Raw genomic sequence first — 20,966 nt, forward strand, 5'->3', positions numbered from 1 at the left:
AGAATTCTTCTGTTCTGTCATTTTGGCCAGTTTTCTGTCCCTCACATGTTTGAAAAGCTTGTTATGTGTCCTGAACCTGTGAGCACTACTATATTAAAGAGGGGTCATACACTGTCTAGGGCCTGGACCTTCAAGAGGTGTTTTTTTTGTTGTTGTTGTTGTTTTTGGAGTGTGTTACTTGCTCTCTGTTGTTGTGACCCTGGTTGCTTTATGCCCCTACTCGTAGTAATGTTTTGGACCCTCTACCAGGTGTGCTTTGATTTGTTCATTGAAGTAGCCCTGTGGACTGCCAGGTTGTCCTTGTGGGCCCCAGGAGCTGTCTCTGTCACTCTGTAGCCCAGACTCTTGGAATTCAAAGTACTCCGGCATCTAGACTGCTGTGTTTGAGGGACAAGGGAACTTCAGGTCCTCTATTTTTCTGACATGTCGGATCTTCTCTCAGCCAATTTTTTTTTAATTTTTAAAAAAATGTTTATTTATTTTTGAGACAGAGAGAGACATACCACGAGCAGGGGAGGGATAGAGAGAGAGGGAGACACAGAATCCAGAGTAGGCTCCAGGCTCTGAGCTGTCAGCACAGAGCCCGACGTGGGGCTCAAACTCACGAACCACGAGATCATGACCTGAGCTGAAGTCAGATGCTTAACCAACTGAGCCACCCAGGCATCCCTACAATATATTTTGAATTAGAGCAATATTTGTTAAAATCCAACCCAGTGGGTATCCTAAAAGCTACAGTCCCTAAGGGGAGCTGAGCAAAAGCCAGGCTTGGGACAGGATAGAAATGATTTGAAAGGATTCAATAATACATTCCTTCAGCTGTGGAAATCTGGCTAAGCTTGTGGTGAAACCTAATCGGAGTAGCAGGGACAAAAGCCTTATTGTTTATGGAAGCCTATGAATCCAAATTGGCAATTGGCATTGTAAACAGCTTTGGATCAAAGAACAACATGTCAAGATTCATGTTAGCACAGTTATTTGCACCTGTATTAATCATCTATTGCTGCAGTTATGCTACTGTCTTTGGGAGGACAGTAGCATTTGGGAGGTCCCCTAAATCACCTCTAGTTTCCATGATTCACTAGGAGGACTCACAGGACTCAGAATATAGGTGTACTCGTGCTACAATTTATTACAAAGCACAATTAGCAAAGGTAAAAGGTACTTGAGGTGAAGTTCAGTAGAAACCAGGCTCAAGCTTCTAAAAGCCCTCACTCAGGAGTTACACAGAATGCATGTAATTACTCCAGCAATGAGCTGTGACAACACATATCAAATGTTGCCAACCAGGGAACGTCTTAGAAATGGCACCCTGGCTTTTTATTGGGAAGTGGTCATGAAGGCAGTCTCTGCCTAGCACCTACCAAAATCCCAGACTCCCAGAAGGAAAGTAGGTTCCAGCATAAACCATATCATTTGTACAGAGTTTAAATAGAATAAATCATTTTTTAAATATTTATTTATTATTTATTTTTGACAGAGGGAGAGAAAGAGTGTGAGTGGGGGAGGGGCAGAGAGACAGCGAGACAGAGAATCCAAAGCAGGCTCCTCACCATCAGCACAAAGCCAGATGTGGGGCTCGAACCCACAAACCATGAGATCATGACCTGAGCTGAAGTTAGATGCTTAACTGACTGAGCCACCCAGGTGTCCCAGAATGAATCATTCTTATCAGTTAATGGTAGCAACCAAATCCAAGTTCCCAGAAGCCAGCCAAGGGCCAACCTTGCAAGCAGCCCTTTTCAAGGATAGCATTTTAAGTCTGCTATGTTAACTGTTTTCGGTACAATTACATAACTAATGACTATAAAAGTCTCAGTATCTTATAACAACTAACACTGCTTTCTCTCAGTTAGCTGTAGGGGGTAGCCATGGTAGACTCAACTAGACTTCAGGCTTTGTATTAGGTTCAGATCTGCTTCACAAATCATAGTTCCAGGAATGGTGGCTCCCTGCAGGCACGTTCTTCTCATGTCAGGTAGCAGAAATACAAGAGAGCAAGCTAAATCAGGCAAACACTTTTAAGGTCTCTACTTACAGCATACCTCTTAACATTCCATCAGCCAAAGTAAGTCATACAGTTAAAACCAACATTAGAGGGATGAGAAAATATCCTTCATCTACTCTAGTGGGGAGAACTGAAACGTCACATGGCAAAAGATGTGAATGTACAAATCCCTTACAGAGAGGGATTAAATAATTGGAAAAAATAATCTAAGCTACCACAGTAGGGTTCTAGGGACCTCACAAAACTCAGAGGACAAATGAGATTGGAAGCATCACCTTATAATTTTTGAAAATGATATTTCTTGGTTTGTTCATTAGTTTATTGAAATACCTATGCCCAAAAGAGACTTGAAGCTGACAAGAAAAAATGTGCAATTTTAGTAATATTCTATGCAAGTTCTTTAGCGATATAATAATCAAATAATAAAAGCTAACATTAATGAGTGCTTACTATGTCAAGAGTGTTACATGCATTATTCCATTTAATCCTTGGTTGATACCATCATTATTTCCATTTTATAGATGAGGAAACAGAGGCCTAGAGATTTTCCCAAGGTCGTAAAGCTTGTAAGTGGTGAAGCCAGATTTGAATGCATGCAGCCTACATCCAGAGATTGTGTTTTTAGCCATTGTATTTTTTTTTTTAAATTTTTTTTTCAGCGTTTTATTTATTTTTGGGACAGAGAGAGACAGAGCACGAACGGGGGAGGGGCAGAGAGAGAGAGGGAGACACAGAATCGGAAACAGGCTCCAGGCTCCGAGCCATCAGCTCAGAGCCCGACGCGGGGCTCGAACTCCCGGACCGCGAGATCGTGACCTGGCTGAAGTCGGACGCTTAACCGACTGCGCCACCCAGGCGCCCCTAGCCATTGTATTTTAAGTGTGTGCCAGACTGTGACGTTTCAATATTGGACTACAAAAGTGTGCCAAAGTTGTGGAAGCACCACCAAATCTGCACATGAGTCACATGGGCTCATAGAGTTAAGGTTTAATTTATCAAGAAAAGAAAATCTTTATCCTCCTCAACTAAAATACCAAGAAAACCTGACTCTTTCCCGTAGAAATATATCAACATACCATAGTTCAACTGTTTCATTTCCATGTTATTTAAATTCAAACATTTCTTGTCTTTGAAGAACTGCTACATGAATACATTTCATTGATCAAAATAACTGCAAAGTTTCTAAGCAACCTTGAATTTCTACTTTCTAAAGTATCTGCTACACGTACCATCTCCTGTGACACTGTAAAGGCCATGTTTTCAGTCAACAAAACTAATCACAAGAGAAAACAATTAGAAAAATCTTCCATTTTCATTAAACAAGTACATTCAAGACTGTTCAATGAGTAATTGAACAACTAAGAAGTTTCTCTTTTATGAAGCAAGAATTCTGTAATGCAGATATACTTGTATCACATCCAGAATTTTTGGTCCTTCCCTCCATAGTTAGAGGGAAGTGCATTTTAATTACAGATATTCATTTCCCACTTGTTTTCTGAGATTAATAAATAATGAAAGTATGGTAGTATGTATCTGAAATCACTAAGGACATAATGTTAAAAGGCATACTCCTGCAATAAGCAATGGTCTGCCAACCATCTCATTTGAAGGTGAGTAAATGTTATTGTAGGAACTAAAGTCTTGGGTATCTCTGATAAAATAGATTTAAGCACCCACTGTAGGGGCATCTGGGTGGCTCAGTCGGTTAAGCGTTGGACTCTTGATTCAGCTCAGGTCATGATCTTGTGGTTCGTGAGTTTGAGCCCAGTGGCAGGTTCTGGGCTGACAGCATGGAGCCTGCTTGGAATTCTCTCTCTCTCTCTCTCTCTCTCTCTCTCTCTCTGTGTGTCTCTCTGCCCCTCTCTGCTCATGCTCTTGTGTTCTCTCTCTCAAAATAAATAAATAAACATTAAAAAAAAAAGAACCCACTGTAGGGAACTTATTTATTTTTTAAAATTCTTCAGTGGATCTTTTTTTTAAAGTTTATTTATTTATTTTGAGAAAGAGAGAGAGAGAGACAGAACATGAGGGAGGGGCAGAGAGAGAGGGAGAGACAGGGGGAATTCCAAGCAGGCTCCTCACTGCCAGCACAGAGCCCGACATGGGGCTCAAACTCATGAACCACAAGATCATGACCTGAGCTGAAATCAGGAGTCAGATGCTTAACCTACTGAGCCACCCAGGTGCCCCCACTGTAGGGAATTTAGAGGGTTACTAAAAACATAAAACATTATCTAGATGTACTCAGCCTATAAAACACAAGATACACACAAGAGAACATTTTTATCCTCGAGGACACAATTACCCAAATTAGATGAAAAATTGGAAGTAGAAAGAAAAACAAAAAGGACAAGGCCAAATGCCATATTTGAAGACAAGTTTGAAAAAGCACAGAGGAATACCTACCTTAGTCCAGACATGAACAATGAAGAGATGTGGACTATATTTGTCCACGATGACCTGGGCATTTGGAACTAAGGGATGGTTATTCAGTGAAAGAAGAAGGTGCTTAGTTCGAGTGTTTTTTATTTTGTTTATAACAAATCCTCACTTTCTCTGTTAGTTTTCCAAGAGCTCTGCCACTTAGCTAAAAAGAATGATTACCCTGGTTTATAAAAAATACAAAATCAGAGCTCTAAATGGATCTGTGAGATTTTCCAGAAGAGAGAACAATGATACAGTGGAAAGCAGGAACTGTTGGCAGATTTCCACTTAAAGCCAAATTTCAAAAATTTTAATGGAAAAAGAATGTCCTTAATTTTCTAGGTATAAATTATTTATATTATCACATCAAATTGTTTATATAATCTAATTTTAACAAACAATTTTCCCCATGGGAAATATTTTAATATTCATAGAATAATTTTAATAAAATTAAAATTTCACTCTTAAGAATATTAATTACTATATGAATCCTGTGTGGACTCAAGAGTAAATGGCAAACTCTATTTTTCAGTTATCACTTGAGAACTTTATACTAGAATACTATTTACTGTTAATGAAGATTTGAAAGAAAAGAAGTAATTTCTTAGCATAAACTCAGCTTCAATATAATTAACAAAGTAACATATTTATTCATAAAAATCCATGAAAAAACTTAATATGTTAAATGTATCAGAAGTCTTTCTTTTAAGGGATAGCACTTTTCAGAAAAACTCCTGCACAAGGTAATGTGTTCCCCTCAAGACATCACGGCCAAAACCTAAGCATGGGAAAGTTCCTTAGAGGACATCCAGGCATCCAGGATTCCTGCTACAGCATTTCTAACAAGTAGCTTTCCAGAGCCTGTATGAATCTTTCCAATAACTGGGAGGTGGGGTCTACTATCCTCGGTCCAGCCTATTCTAGTGCAGGGGAGCTGTGACTATAGTAAAGTTCTTCCTGCTGATGAGTAGAATCTTTGTTCTTAAAATTTCAACCTACCTGGTATAAAATTAATACCACTGGTTATATAAAGTTCTAGTGTCCATAAAGCACCTCAAATTCCAATTCTTTTGTTCCCTAGTTGGAAGTAGCTAAGAATAGCATAGAAGTTCTATCACTCTAGGACTTGCAGAAGGAAGGGGACAAGAGGGTAGAGGTGTGACAGAGCAATGTAAAAGGAGACAGAAGACAACGAAATATTTGGTTCACAAGGATATTTTATGTCAGATTCAGTGACAAACATGGATATAATCCAAGACTACAAAATACAAAAGATGATATGGGTGTATGTGGTGTACGTGTAAGTATTTGTGTTTGTATATATATGAGTATATGTAGATGCATGTGTGTATATATGTTTAATACATGTGCATGAGTGCATGAGTATATATATAGTTGACCCTTGAACAACAGGGGTTTGAACTGTGCAGGTCTGCTTATAAACAAGGATTTTTTTAGGTAAGTACGGTACACTCACTACTGTAAATGTCTTTTCCTTATGATTTTCTTTTTTTTTTTTTTAATTTTTTTTTTCAACGTTTATTTATTTTTGGGACAGAGAGAGACAGAGCATGAACGGGGGAGGGGCAGAGAGAGAGGGAGACACAGAATCGGAAACAGGCTCCAGGCTCCGAGCCATCAGCCCAGAGCCTGACGCGGGGCTCGAACTCCCGGACCGCGAGATCGTGACCTGGCTGAAGTCGGACGCTTAACCGACTACGCCACCCAGGCGCCCCCTTATGATTTTCTTAATAACATTTTCTTTTTTCTAGACTACTTTAAGACTACAGCATATAATACATATAATATACAAAATATGTGTTAATCGACTATTAATGTTATTGGCAAGGTTTCAGTCAACAGTAGGCTATTAGAAGTTAAGTTTTGGGGGAGTCAGTAGTTACATGCTAATTTTTGACTGCATGGGGGTCAGCACTCCCCCACTCCCATTATTCAAGGATCAACTGCATATATGTATATGGCATATGCATGTATGTGTATGTGTGTGCATGTGTGCATGCATATGAATATGTATGTATAAAATGCCAAGTCAGCCAATAGAAAAATCTGCAAACTATGTTCAATAATGGATATGCAAACGTGGGTTTTTAGGGTATTATTTTTAACAACATAGAATTCACACAGCTACTAAACATGGCAGGAGTTATTAACAGACCAGAGAGGATGAAGGGAATTCAACAAACTTATGTTTATATTACGGTTTTAGAAATATTATTTTGAAACATCTGAGTCATGGAATGTGAAACTTATTATCTAGATATTTGCTATTAAGTAGATGAAGAAGTTCTCAACCAGTAAATCAAAATCAACCAGTAGATCACTCAGTATGTCAAGTCTCTTTCTGCAAGTGCTAACAAAGCTGATATCATGGGAGGGTAAGGGCCAGCAAAGCCACACCTTCCCGGGTGCAGCTCAGGGTCCACCGTTACAGGCCTTGTCTGCACTCTACCTATGCTATGCTTCAGGGAGCCAGCCAGCAACAGTTCCTCACAGGGGTCTGGGTTGCCCTGAGGTGAACACAGCCCCCACTGACAGGACACTCAATTATTAAAAGAGAATTCAAATACATTCATTAGATCTCAAGATAAGGAAGAGAATAAACACAGAGAACATACATAGAACATATATTTTGTTTCACACAAACATAGAAACAAAAGAAGAAAGGGTTTGGGTAAATCGTTAGGATATTAAATTGTTACTAAATTTTACTCACCAAAAAGAATAAAACTCTACTCAGATCTAATATGGCAAAATGATAAAGCTACATAAACAGTTTCAGTTAATCATAAAATTGGAAACAGATCATTGGATAATGTAATATATCTTTTTCTAGGTAACACATAAACCCATTCCAAATTGTATAGCCTGGTAAAGCACAAAAATTACTACTTTTGACCGATGGGCCAAATATCACACACCATCTGTTTTTGTAAATAAAGTTTTGTTGCCACATGGCCCCCCTCATTCATTTGCTGTCTGTCTATTTTCATGCTAAAACATCGGAGTTGAGAAGTTGTGACACAGACTATTATGGCCCACAAAGCCTAAAATATTTACTCTCTGTTCCTTCATGGGAACAGTTTGCAGACCCCTGCCCTACATAATTACAGATCTTAAAATAAACACGTAGGTCACACTGCTAAACCATGACAGTCTCAGGGGAGGAAAGAACTTCACTTGCTTTATCATGTAGGCCCTTCCTTACAAACCAACAACAAAAAAGAATTGCAAAAACTGTTCCAAGGGTTGTGAGGGTATTTTACAGTTTGGAGAAATGAAATAATTGCTCTTCCTACTTGCTGTGTTGGTTCCTACCTGTTTTTCCTCCTCTTCGTCTGAAATGCTACTGGTGTTCTGGACATTTCCGCTGGGTCTGCTGGGTTGGTAACCTTTCAACTTTTCTTGAATGGACCAGTTTTTCTCTGGATGTGTTGTGTCTTCCTCATCACTTTCTGGGTTATTTTTCCATTGTTTCATCATTTCTAACACATTGGTTGGTCTTGCTGAAGAAAGTATGTTGCCCTAATATTAACAATGAATTTTTGGTGTTATAAACAGTTTAGAAAATTGAGATTTTTACATCTTTTAGTAATATATTTCCCCAAAGCCAGTAAATTGCATGGAAAAACTATAATGCTGAATAAATAGCAAAACTTCTGATGCCCTTTGGAGCATACTTCCTGCACTGACATGGCTCGTACCTCTTGACTGATCTCATGTACAACCTGTTAGGGTTCGGAGGTGGGGCAAGACCCCCTTCTAGAGCTATTTGTAAAAACTAATAGGGAAATGCAAAGAATGAAAAAAACTTGCCCCAAGTCTAGTGGGTCCAACACTAAGGACAAGTTTATATAATATCAAAATGTCTAGGTAGAAATGCTAAATTCAATTGAGTAAACACTGTGAAACAGCCTCAAAATTGTATTGTCTCATGCCATTTCATGGAGAGACACTTTGTTATCAGCAGATCTTATTTAAAAAAAATTTTTTTTTTAAATTTTTCTTTTCAACGTTTTTTATTTATTTTTGGGACAGAGAGAGACAGAGCATGAATGGGGGAGGGGCAGAGAGACGGAGACACAGAATCCGAAGCAGGCTCCAGGCTCTGAGCTGTCAGCACAAAGCCCAACGTGGGGCTCAAACTCACGGACTGCGAGATCATGACCTGAGCCAAAGTCAGCCACTTAACCGCCTGAGCCACCTAGGAGCCCCTCAGCAAATCTTATTTTAAAATGGATTTTGTCTGTATTTGCATTGGACGTTTTTGTTTTTGGGGTTTCTTTATTGTCATTTCAAATAATGTACAATACAATAAACAACAACAAAAAACAAAAACAAAAAATATCACTGTGTCCAAGAATATAGATATTTGATTTTTGATTTAAAGCTTTTATTTGAGGGGCACCTGGGTGGCTCAGTCGGTTGAGCGTCCGACTTCGGCTCAGGTCATGATCTCGCGGTCCATGAGTTCGAGCCCCGCGTCGGGCTCTGTGTTGACAGCTTGGAGCCTGGAGCCTGTTTCCGATTCTGTGTCTCCCTCTCTCTGACCCTGCCCCGTTCATGCTCTGTCTCTCTCTGTCTCAAAAATAAATAAACGTCTAAAAAATTTTTTAAATAAAATAAAAGATAAAATAAAATAAATAAAAGCTTTTATTTGACTGGAAGATTTCAATATGATGTGGTCATTTGAGTATAACTAATTCAGCACACTGCTTTTATCCCAGATGTGACTATCCCATATCAAAGTTGACTGTTTTATATTAACAATATTTTTCTCAAATATAATATTCCACTTCGTGCCAAGAAATACATGAATGTAGTCTCAAATGGCTCCCGCTAGAGTAGGAATGCCTTAAATATTTTTGCTCCTAACTCAGACTAGTAGAGAAAGTTTAGACAAGTTTGGATCACATTTGGATTAAAATGGGAAATTCAGGTGTGGGCACAGCTATGGAGTGATTCTGCATTAACTTGGTATGTGGGTGGATGGAAGCATCAGTGACACCAAATACTATGAAACAGGGCAGTGTAAGGGCAGCCATCTGAGCACACTGTTGAGGATTTGTAGAGTTTAACAGATTTGTGGTTAAAAACACAAACACACATTAAGTATGGAATGGTAACAATGAAATGAGGATCATTATCTAATTAATTCCCCATGATTCTTCTGTTTCATCCTGTTTTAAGAAGTTCTATATTCTTACCACTTTCTTAGCATCCTGCTTTTGATAAAACACTACCCATAGCATCCTCTACCCGTTCACTCCCAGAATTCCTTCACCACGCCTTCTGCCAACCCATAGCCTACATTTCCTCCAAGGCTCAATTTGAGTCATCTCTAGTCAAGCATCCCAGAACTTCAAAAGATGTTGTCATCTTAAATTCAGATGAAGTACAGAAGGAGTCTCAGTAAAAGAGTTGGGATTGTCTACAATGGTAGAGTCTCTGATCTCTCATCTGAATGAGTTCTGACCTCCAGGGCTCTGCCAACAGCCCTGTTTGATCCCTATAATCCATCTAGCTTCTATTACAACTTCCTGGTTTCATCCTGATCTTTAGCCCCAATTTTCATGTAATTACAATATCAGCTCCTCGAATGCTAGTAGACAAAACTCTGCCTCAACTTGATTCTTTCACTAGCAGACAGACAATCTGATATTATCTATGTCTGTATTTCCAGTCCTCAATTGCCCTTCCCTGATAAACTTTCTATAAGGTAACTCTTTAGATACTATGGTAGTCACAAAGGCTGCTCACCTAACATTCCTTTCTTCTAGGCATGTTGTAGACCTCTGCCTCTCTTCCTCTTCTGGGGTATGACCACGTGAATTGTTTTGGCCAGTGAAATGTTATTGGAAATAGTATATATAACCTCTGGGTGGAAACTGTAAAAGATGGTGTGCAACGTATCATATCCCCAATTCCTTCATGAGTAACTACAGAAGCAGAGAGATGGAGCCTCCCTCAGCCTGGATCCCTGAGTGAGGGCAAAGTAAAACAAAGCCTCCTCCTCTCCTCCCAGCCAATGTGCGATGGAAGACATCAAGGACACTGAGATTTGGGGGTCATTTGTTACCACAGGATAATTTAGCCTGTCCTGATATAAATAGCAAATTAAACATTTGCATTCTGTAAGTCACTTCCAAAAAGCCTTAGAAAGAATGAGCCCATGGTACAACCAGCATACCCAACAAAACTGTAATGACTACAGAAGTCATATCCAATTAGCACCATGTGATAGCCCATTTATTCAGGCAGTCCTTGCTTTGCACAGTCTTGATGTGTATGAATTTCAATCATCATGACTTAGTTAAATACTATCAGTCACCCAACAACACAGTTCAAACTGCAGTCACCATGGTATACTAACACTAATTACATGAAGTTCAAACTTCACTGCTAGCTCTTCAATCCACAATCACCATGTAAATTACAGATGTGCATTGTGATCAGTGACGGATCATGTCACTTCTTTCCCAGTCTGTCGTGACAGGACACTGGGCATCTGCTATTCAGTTCATACACAGGCAGCAAAGCATGCAGTTGTGTTGCCTCCTTGCCTCCCAGTGAACTTGCCAGCTAAGAAGAAGGTGTAGCAAATAAATGAAAGGGGATCAGGCTGGAAGTGGAATCTGAATCAAATGTCAGTGGAGCAATAGCAGAAGCAGCTGACCTTGGAAGCATGGACACTGCCACCATTTGAGAGAACCTAGCCATGCAACCCAAGGAACTTGGTGAAGGCAAACTTATAAACATAAATGGGAGGAAAGTGGTGTGCAGAAACGATGCAGGTGCCCCAGAGACTGTGCAAAGAAGGTGACATTTAAAGAATTTTCAGAGATAATTTATGACATTGAAAGCACAAATGATAAAAAGTTGGAAGTTGACCCGAACTTAGAAAATTGTATTATAACTCACCAAAATATAAAAAAGATGCTTCCCTCTGTATTGTATTATATTCAAGCAGGAGAAGGTAAGCACTGTTTAAGCTAATTTTGATAAGTTTTTATTAAAAAATTATATACTTTAATTCTGATATTTCTAATGTTTTAAACTCCAATGCACTAAAAAATCAGTTTATCTTTCGTTTCATTTTCTAAGTATTATAACCAACAGTTTTCAATGTTTAACAAAAATTTTAAAGTGCATGGAACAATCCTAATTTTCCCCAATGATTATTAATATCACTTTGCTCTTTCAACCTGCATTGTTGTTTTTATGGTCCTGTGCTACTATACAAACCAAGGATTCCCTGGATTATCTTGAATCTGCATCTCCAGCAATCTTTCAAATGCTTGGTTCACATATACATATGCATAAGAGCTTGATGACTGACACTGTAAATGCCTAAAGTAGAGCGCTTTTGCACTCAAAGAAATGACCCTATTTCTCATTTCAAGGAGGCTGTGGAGAAAAGAAAGGATTCAGGATAGGACATTATTCCCTCCGAAACATGCTACTTGGAAAACTCTAACTCCTTGTTTCTGACATTCATGTGTGATACCAAACAGGGCACAAATAGTGATACTGACTCCAGACTTTCCCTGTTGTCTACAGTCCAGTCAATAACTTACTAGACTACCTTCTTCTTGCTTGCTAGCAGTTGGAGGAGGAATTGCATCGCATTCTTGGACTGACCGATGATTAAGTGACCCAGGGCTATGTGTCATGAGCCTTCTAGGGTCAATAGAAACTACAAATAAACCAACCACCCAAAACAAAGATGGGTGGAATTATTAGGGCAGACACTGTAGATTGTGTAGATTTTACCATCAGGTCACTACCGTCTGAATTTCCTTTACTGGTTTGGGGAATCAGGGGTCAGACACTGAACTCATCAACTATGAAACAGTAAGAGGCAAGAAGGCGGCAGTAACAGACCAATAATCTGAGGCTTTCAAAAGTAGAACACCAACCTTTTGGTTACTAAATTTCCACTTGTTTAACTAACAGATGGCTGAGGCTATTTTACTTTGAAAAATGGAAAATGAACACCCATGGAGAAGAAGCGCTGGCAAAAACTGAGATTTGGATTTAAAACCTTAGTATTAAATGAAGACCACAAATGGAGACCCAAACATATGCCCTCATCTAACATACTTCTCAAGGACGGCAACTCTAAGTATTTGGTAAACAATAAGTATGCAACAAGTATTTTTAAATGAATGAATGAACAATATTCATGAGCTGGGGTGAGGTGATACGAAACATAAAATTGGCAAAGCTAAAAGAAAACATTCGAGGTCTTTAGCTTTTGGTCATCATTCTATTTCTTGTAAATAGCAGAACTCGTCATTTTGTGATGTTCCTAACAATATATATGTATTCTTAATTGAGTATAGTTGATACCTAAGAATAAATTTTTTCAATAGGAAAGTGGAATAGTCTCTTTATTAAAAAACATAGAAGAATGTTCAACTTCACAAAATTAATAAAACCCAAATCAAAACAATGAGATGCCAATTTTCACTTAACAGATGGACATAAGTTTAAGTTTGACAATACTCTGTATTGGTAGGGGCGTGGGAAAACAGAGTTTCTCATCTACTTGCTTTTTTTATTGGATCACATAGGAAATCAAAAGGGAATTTATTTGTTTAATTTAAATTTTAGTTAACATACAGTGCAATATTGGTTTCATGAGTAGAATTCACTGATTCATCACTTATCTACAACACCCAGTGCTTATCACAACTGCCCTCCTGAGTAGGGCTACCTGGGTGACTCAGCTGAGCATCTGACTTCGGCTCAGGTCATGATCTCACGGTTTGTGAGTTTCAGCACCGTGTCAGGCTCTGTGCTGACAGCTCAGAGCCTGGAGCCTCTTTGGATTCTGTGTCTCCCTCTCTCTCTGCCCCTCCCCCACTCATGCTCTGTCTGTCTTTCTCTCTCTCTCTCTCTCTCTCTCTCTCTCAAAAAATAAACATTAAAAAACAAAAGACAAAATGAAACAAAAAACAAAAAAAACCCCACAAATGCCCTCCTGAGTACCCATCATCCATCTAGCCCACCTTCCACCTTCATTTACTTGAGCTTTTTATGGGAGGGTAAATTAGCAATAGCTTATCAAAATAGATAATTCACATTCTCTCTGACCAGTAATTCCACTGTTAAGAATTTATCCTATAGATATGATAATACAGTATGCATATCTACAGCATAGATATAATACAGTACATGATAATACAGTAAATATATATTTATAAGAACATTTGTTGCACCACTGTTTGTAACAGAAACAGTCTGAAACAACTTAAATGTTCCATATTCATATTCATAGTGGACTATTTAGAAAATAATAGTGTCCATAGTTTGGGATATAATGCTGCTTTTTAAAAAATAAGGAAATCTTTCCAAGATATATTAGATAGAAAAGAATAGCATGCATAATATGAACTTGCTTGTGTAAGGTATGTATATATATGTAATTATATAGAATTTTTTTAAAAGAATGCATAGAGACTTAACAATGGCTATCTTTAGTAAGAGGGAATGAGGGGGATGGAGGAAGAAAGTTACTTTTCCTTTTTTGTTTACCATTTAAGTCACTTACCATGGATAATCCTAACTATTACCTTTATACAAGTAGTAATTAATGTAAATTACAGCAAGAAAAGAAATAATGTAAATTGCAGATACCAACATGAACTCTAGCACCCAGCAAAATCACCAAACTCGTCCTCATGGGTCTCGATGAGCCCAAGGCAGCAGCATACCAAGGTAATAATGACCACTGAAGTAAGCAACTGTGTGCCACTTTACAATTTTTCCTAAAAGTCATCTCAGTGATTTTCTTTTACACGTGCAGCAACTATACAAATATACAAGGTTTAGTGCTGATATTCTTATTCTTCAGGGGAAAGCAGCCTGAGAAAGTTAGTAATTTACCCTATGCCAGAAGTGTATTTCCAATTGCCTGCCAAGAATTTCTAGCTAGAGGTGTTGTGGAGCCTTCAATAGCGTATTGTATATTTGAAAGTTGCTAAGACAGTAGATCTTAAAAGTTCCCATCACAAGAAAAAAATCGTAACTATGTGAGCTGATGGATGTTTTAACTAAACTTATTGTGGTAATCATTGGCAATATATACATATGTGAAATCATTATGTTGTACACCTGAAATTTATATAATATTATACATCATTTATATCTCAGTAAATCTGGAAAAATAAAAACAAACTCGATATATTCCAAACCAACATTCTTCAAACTGTGTACACCTGGCTGTACATGAAGACTTTCAAAGGGATGTGTAGGCAGGGATAGTCTGCGGGGAATCTATTTCAAGACCCCCAATTTCCAATGATCTATTCTTTTTCAAAATATTGGCAGTAATCTTTTCTATGTTCTTTTTCTTAAGTTAGCTTCTTCCAATTCTCATTACTGTATATATATTTGTGTGTCACAGAATGCTCATTTATCTAAAATATATAACAAACTCCTATAAATCAATAAGTTAAAGACCTAAAACCAAATAGAAAGATGGAGGGAAAAAGCTTGAACAGATGTTTCACAAAAGAAGATTTAAAAAAGAAGAAGATATCGAAAAGGCCAACAAGCACAATTAAAGTGGTTAATTTCATTTGTCATTCAGGAAGTGCAGAATAATTAAGGAATCTACTCCTGAAATCATTGTTTCACTATATGCTAACTAATTTGGATGTAAATTTTAAAAAATAAAAAATAAAATTAAAAAAAAACACACTCTCTCTGTCTCTCTCAAAATAAATAAATGAACTTAAAAAAAAAAACACAATGAGATGCTATTATATATCTTCCAGAGTATCTAAGTTAAAAATATTGACAAAATAAGCACTGGAGAAGATGAGGAGCAAAACTAGAACTCACACATTGCTGGTGAGTGGTAAGCCCACTCTGGAAAAGGGAACAATGGAATTTTCTAGTTGGGGATAGAAATGTTCTATATTTTGTTTTGGGTGGTAGTTACACAGATACATACATATATAAAAATTCATCAGGCTATATACTTAAAATCAGTGTATTTTGTAGTTAAGTAGATTATGTCTTAACAAAGCTATGATGAATTTAAAGATCAATTTCATAGCTTCACAGATATTACTTCATGTAGTTTAATCATTTTTACTAATATATATTATTCCATTGTTAGACCATACCACAATGTATTCATTCACCAAACTGCATTTGGGCTGATTCTGGGATTTTGCTCCTATATACACTTCTATATTCCTGGTATATAAGTGCAAGAGTTCCTCTTGGGTATATTCTTAAGAGTGAAATTTCTTGGTTGTAGAGTATGTGAATGGTTAGCTTTATAGGATGGTGTCAGACCCTTCTTCCTTTGTACCAATAAATACTCTCACCAGCAATGATTAAGGGATACACTTTATCTACATCCTTTCCAACTCCTAATATTGTCAGATTTCTTAATTTTTGGTTTATCTCACTGAAGTCTCAATTTGTATTTCCCGATCACTAATGCAATTGAATATCTCATCACATGTTCATTAGCCAAATGTGGGTCATCTGTCATGAAATGCCTGGTCCTGTCTTTTGCCCATTTTCTACTAGGTTGTTTGCCCTCTCTGTATTGATTTGTAAGAGTTATCTAAATTTCATGATATTAACCCTTTGTTGATTATTTGGGTTACAAAAAGCCTTCTCCTAGTTTATAACCTGTTAACTTCACCTACAGTATTATTTTATGAACAGAAAAGTTCTGAAGATTAATATTTGTCAAGTTTATCCATGATTTCTTTTATGTTAGTGCCTTTGTTATCTTGCTAATAATATCCTTTCCTATACCCTCCAAGGCGCCCAAATTTTTCTTCTATATTTTCTGCTAAAAGTTTCAAAGTTTTAGTGTTTAATATTTAAGTCTTAGATTCATTTGGAGCTGATTTTTTGTCTATGATGTGAGATAGGAGATAGGATGTGAGATAGGAAAAATGGATAGGTTATCCACTTTTTTTTCATATGGATAACCATTTATTCCAGCTCCATTTATTGAACAGTTTCTCTTTTTCCCACCAATCTGCCAAATGACCACCGTCATAAAAGTCCCAGGTGTCCGGTTCCATGTATATTTGAAAATATTTGTATAATTCCTTTCATTTGAATGACAATTTGGGTGGATACAAAATTCAAAGTTGAAGTTCTTTGTCTTTTTTTTTTTAAGTTTATTTGTTTATTTTGAGAGATATAGAGATAGCACAAGTCGGGGAGGGGCAGAGGGAGAGGGAGACAAGAGAATCCCACGCAGGCTCTGTACCATCAGCCCAGAGCCTGACACGGGGCTCGAACTCACAAAATCATGAGATCATGACCTGAACCAAAATCAAGTCTGATGCTTAACAGACTGAGCCACCCAGGTGCCCCAAAGTTCTTTGTGTTTTAATATATTTAGAATATTACTCGATTTATGCGCATATCCAATGTTGCTCCCCAAAAGTAAGATGTCAGTGTGATTCTTGCCCTTTTTCATATGATTTGCTATTTCTCTCTGGGAGTTTTTAGAGTTTTTTCTTTGTTTTTGATGTTCTTAAATTTCATTATGCCTCTTTTGTCAGTTCTTCCTTATCTCTCCTATTTAGGATTCTTCCATTTGTTGAAATCTGAAATCTTTCTTTTTTCTTTAATGCCGATTATTTTATCTCTATTATTTCTTTAAAGATTTTCTCCTCCTCCTTTTTCACTTTTCCTGTCAAATTCCTATTATATGAATTTGGGCACTTTTACTTTTAACTCCACATAACTTTTTTTCTCTCTCTCTCTCTTTTTTTTTTTTTTGTATGTTCAATTTGTGTATCTTCCTGCTTCCCTCTGTAAAGTTCTATAATCTGATCATCTAGTTTTGAAATTCATTCTTCAGCTGCACTCATTTCACTATTAATTATATAATTGCATTCTGTATTTCAACTATTATACTTAAATGGTTCTACTTGGTTCTGTTTTATTATTTCATATACTTGCTTCATATTATTAACATCTTCCCTTATCTCTTTTAGTATGCTCACTTTGTTGATTTTCAAATTTTGGACTGCCTATTCAAAACTCTCCTAATGGTGTCTCAAACTTGGTCTGTGATCTCATCTTCCCCAGGGAAAACTTGTCCTTAGGAGGACAGTGTATGGTTCTAAGGCCAAATCCAGGTCCTCAACCCAGAGTTTAAGGAAAAGTAGGGGTAAGAACCTTAAGCACCAAAAACATGCCCCCTCCAAGCTATTCCTCAGTCCAGGGCTTCATCCTTATCAATCTTCTCCCAGGAGAAATGACCTTAGGTACTCCTAAAAGTATAACCTTGTATTGTTGACACTTTCCCCCTTCATTTTACTTGACTTTTCCACAGTATTTGACTCTCTTTAGCAGTCCTTTCTTGAAAACTTTTCTGGATTTTTATATTACCCTGGCCTGGTTTTTCTCTTGTCTCTGAGTATCTTATGTTTGTGAACTGCCTTCCAGGGTCTAAATTTCTTTTCTCATCCTTCAGATATTGGCATTCCATACTCATTCCTCTTGTCTCCTCTCTCTATATACTTTCTCTAGATGGCTCTCAGGTCTCTCTCCAGCACACAGCGTTCTGCTAAGATCTAGCTCCACCTCTCACCCCACCTGCATGGACACATCCACCTCAAGGCACCACAGGCTTTTCAAAGTTTATATGTTCCAAAGTGAAAATCATCTCTTTCCCCACCTCAACTTTCTCACTGTCCCGTATTCTCTATTATCCATCAAATTTCTAAATCAAGAAAATCGTTCACCTCTGTATGCTACCTGTCATTCTTCAAGGGGAAATGGGTCAGAAAATGTTGGTTACCTATTTAAAAGTTATTCCTGACTTTTTTCTTGATAAGAGTACTCTGACTTCTTTTTTTGTTTGTTTGTTTTTGTTTATTTGTTTGTTTGGATGTGTCTAGATCAAAAGGATAAGTTATGGGTTTCTTCAGTCTTGGCCATCCCATTCATTTTTGCCAGATACTCATTTCCACATCCTCTCCTAGACCTAGGAATGGCCCATGTGATTCACTTTGGGCCAGTGAGAAATAATGAGAATTTATCTGGGTGCCATCTTGATAAAGTTTTTTCCTTGGTAAAACTGGAGAAATGTATACTATGTCTTTGTCCCCTTTTTTCCTTCTTGAGATACTGTCATATGAGAAGGTGATGCTTGGACTGTGGCAGCCATCTTGCTACTGTTGGAGAAAAGTCTTAGGATGAACGCTGGTCTGGTAAAGATGGAGGCACACAAAAATGGTATAGTGTCTGTGAGTTGTACTGTGCCCAAGTGGAGGACTCCAGAAAGCTACTGGCAGCATAAGTGTATCCAAAGAACTGAGAAAGATTAACAAGTTAAAGTATCAATGCTTTCTAGCCTTGGTAGGCATATTCAATTCTGTGTACCAAAATGTAAGGGAAGGAAAACAACTTGGTGGAGAGGCATAAAGAAAATTAAATGGCTAGAAAGGAAAGCTTGCTAAAACACTGAAATATTAGCAACTATTTGTTAAAAAATAAAATCTTAAAGCCTTAAAAAAAATAAATAAAAGTATAACCCACCAGTCCTGGAGCTTGGAGTTCAATGCATAAGGAGTCAATGCTGAACACCAGTCACTTCCCACCCCTTTTCTTTAGTTTCTCACTCAAAACAGGGCTTTAGTGCTGGTTTGATTTTATTCCTTAAGACCTCTGTGAGGGGACAGGTATCACTGTCCCAAGGCAAAGGAAGAGAAGCAAAATGGGAACTTGGATTTTTTTTGTCTTCCTATTTTAATTTCCTATCCTGGCTCCTGGCTGCCGCCTCACCAATCGTACACACCAGCTCCAAATGAACCCTTTATTTTCCCAAGAATTTCTCATAGTATTCTCTGTAATCTTGTATCATGAGGTTTTTCTCTAAAGTTACTCTAGGTTTAATCTTCAGAGAAGATGCAGTGTTCTGTGCTAATTCAGCATCTTGGGAAGGAACAGAGCCTTTTGGAAGTGGCCTGGGTGGTTTTTGACAATTAACTCAAACAGATTTAAAGAACTGAGTGACACTGCTATGTCAAAACTCCTTCTGGGACACCTGGGTGGCTCAGTCAGTTAAGTGTCTGACTTTGGCTCAGGTCATGATCTTGTGGTTCACGAGTTTGAGCCCTGCATTGGGCTCTGTGCTGACAGCTCAGAGCCTGGAATCTGCTTCAGATTCTGTGTCTCCCTCTCCCCCTACCCCTCTCCCACTTGCACTCTCTCTCTCTTAAAAGTAAATAAACATTTTTTAAAAATTAAACACACACACACACACACACACACACACACACACTCCTTCCATTCCCATCTACTTATTTATGTAAGGTCCTTGGTGCCTGTATCTTTAAAAACTAAAACAACAATACAATTGGTGCTGAATGCTGTCTCTAACAGTAAGTAATATTCAATCATGGATGAATATACAGTTTGGGGGAAAAATGCAGCTTTATCCATCCACTAAAGAGATGCATTTCCAATATAATTTTACTTGTGATGCTTAATAATTTTAACAAATTATAATTATGTTCTCTTGATCAATTGTGTATTAATAAACATAATGATAAATCATTGTTAAATAATTTTAAAACATTTAAAGGTTTAAATTTTTTAAAACTTAAAATCACAGGGAATAAAAACAAAGTATTAAATATGTATTTGAACCTTTTTTTTGGAAAATGAGACAAATGATAGGATGATTAATAAAAACCTTTCAAGTAAAAATATATATGGATAAGATTCTGTGAAAGAAGTGGAATAGAAATACAAATTCAAAGGAAAGAATGAATAACCTAAAGTTTCTGTTATAAAAGAGTTCGTAAGTTTTTACAAATGGATAAGATGAATATCCTATACATGTAAAAAACAATATTAGTTTTATTTTTGTCAATATTTGTAAAACATTATAGCCTTTGAAATTAAATTTATGATGAAAAATTTTTAAGCTTGACCTACAAAGATCTTCAGAGATTCATAATTTTTAAATATTGTTGGAATTAAGCATAAAAGTTTGAATATACAATTCCAAAAAATGCCTCATTCTTTTTCCAATCTATGAAACCAGCAATTCTCCTAGACTTTCTTTTTGTCTTACACCACTTTCCCAGTCACCTGAAAAAGTTTTGATTCCTTGTACTCTTTTACCTAACATTCATACTTATTTGAAAAATTGTGCTGATTTTCTTCCCAATGTCTGATTTTTCCCCTCCTCTCTGTTCCATTCTTTTTGCCCAAGTTCCAATCTTCATCATCTCACCCACATCCTATTTCGGTGCTCCAACTGCTGCTTGCCCCAAGCAAACCATACCACGCGCTGTTGCCAGATTATTCTTCCTGAAGTTCTGTCTCGCCAGGAATCCATCTACCAGCCCACTAACTGATGGAGCTGGCCTGTGAGGAGTCTCAGACACTTGGCTACTTGTCCCCGACCTGCTCCAGTGCCCATCCTGTTTCCATTCAGACCCTGATCCTCATTTTATCTACCCATCAAGATCCTGCTTCTGCCTTTTAGCCAAGTTCCCTCAAGACC

The 20,966-nt window shown here is 37.5% G+C and overlaps 1 protein-coding gene across 4 annotated transcripts in view; it reads right to left on the reverse strand.

Annotated features, from left to right (window-relative positions):
* STK33 (serine/threonine kinase 33) overlaps positions 1-20,966 on the reverse strand; it is a 169,731-nt gene that overhangs the window by 11,911 nt on the left and 136,854 nt on the right. For 3 of the 4 annotated variants that reach the window (XM_043580572.1, XM_043580574.1, XM_043580573.1), the window contains exon 12: positions 7,769-7,975. The exons of the other annotated variant lie outside the window; for it this stretch is intronic. In XM_043580572.1, coding sequence (XP_043436507.1) covers positions 7,769-7,975 — 207 coding nt within the window. The remainder of the gene's footprint in view (positions 1-7,768; positions 7,976-20,966) is intronic. 4 annotated transcript variants of the gene reach the window in all.

Source organism: Prionailurus bengalensis, chromosome D1 (assembly GCF_016509475.1).
Source record: "Prionailurus bengalensis isolate Pbe53 chromosome D1, Fcat_Pben_1.1_paternal_pri, whole genome shotgun sequence".
Lineage (NCBI taxonomy): Eukaryota > Metazoa > Chordata > Mammalia > Carnivora > Felidae > Prionailurus > Prionailurus bengalensis.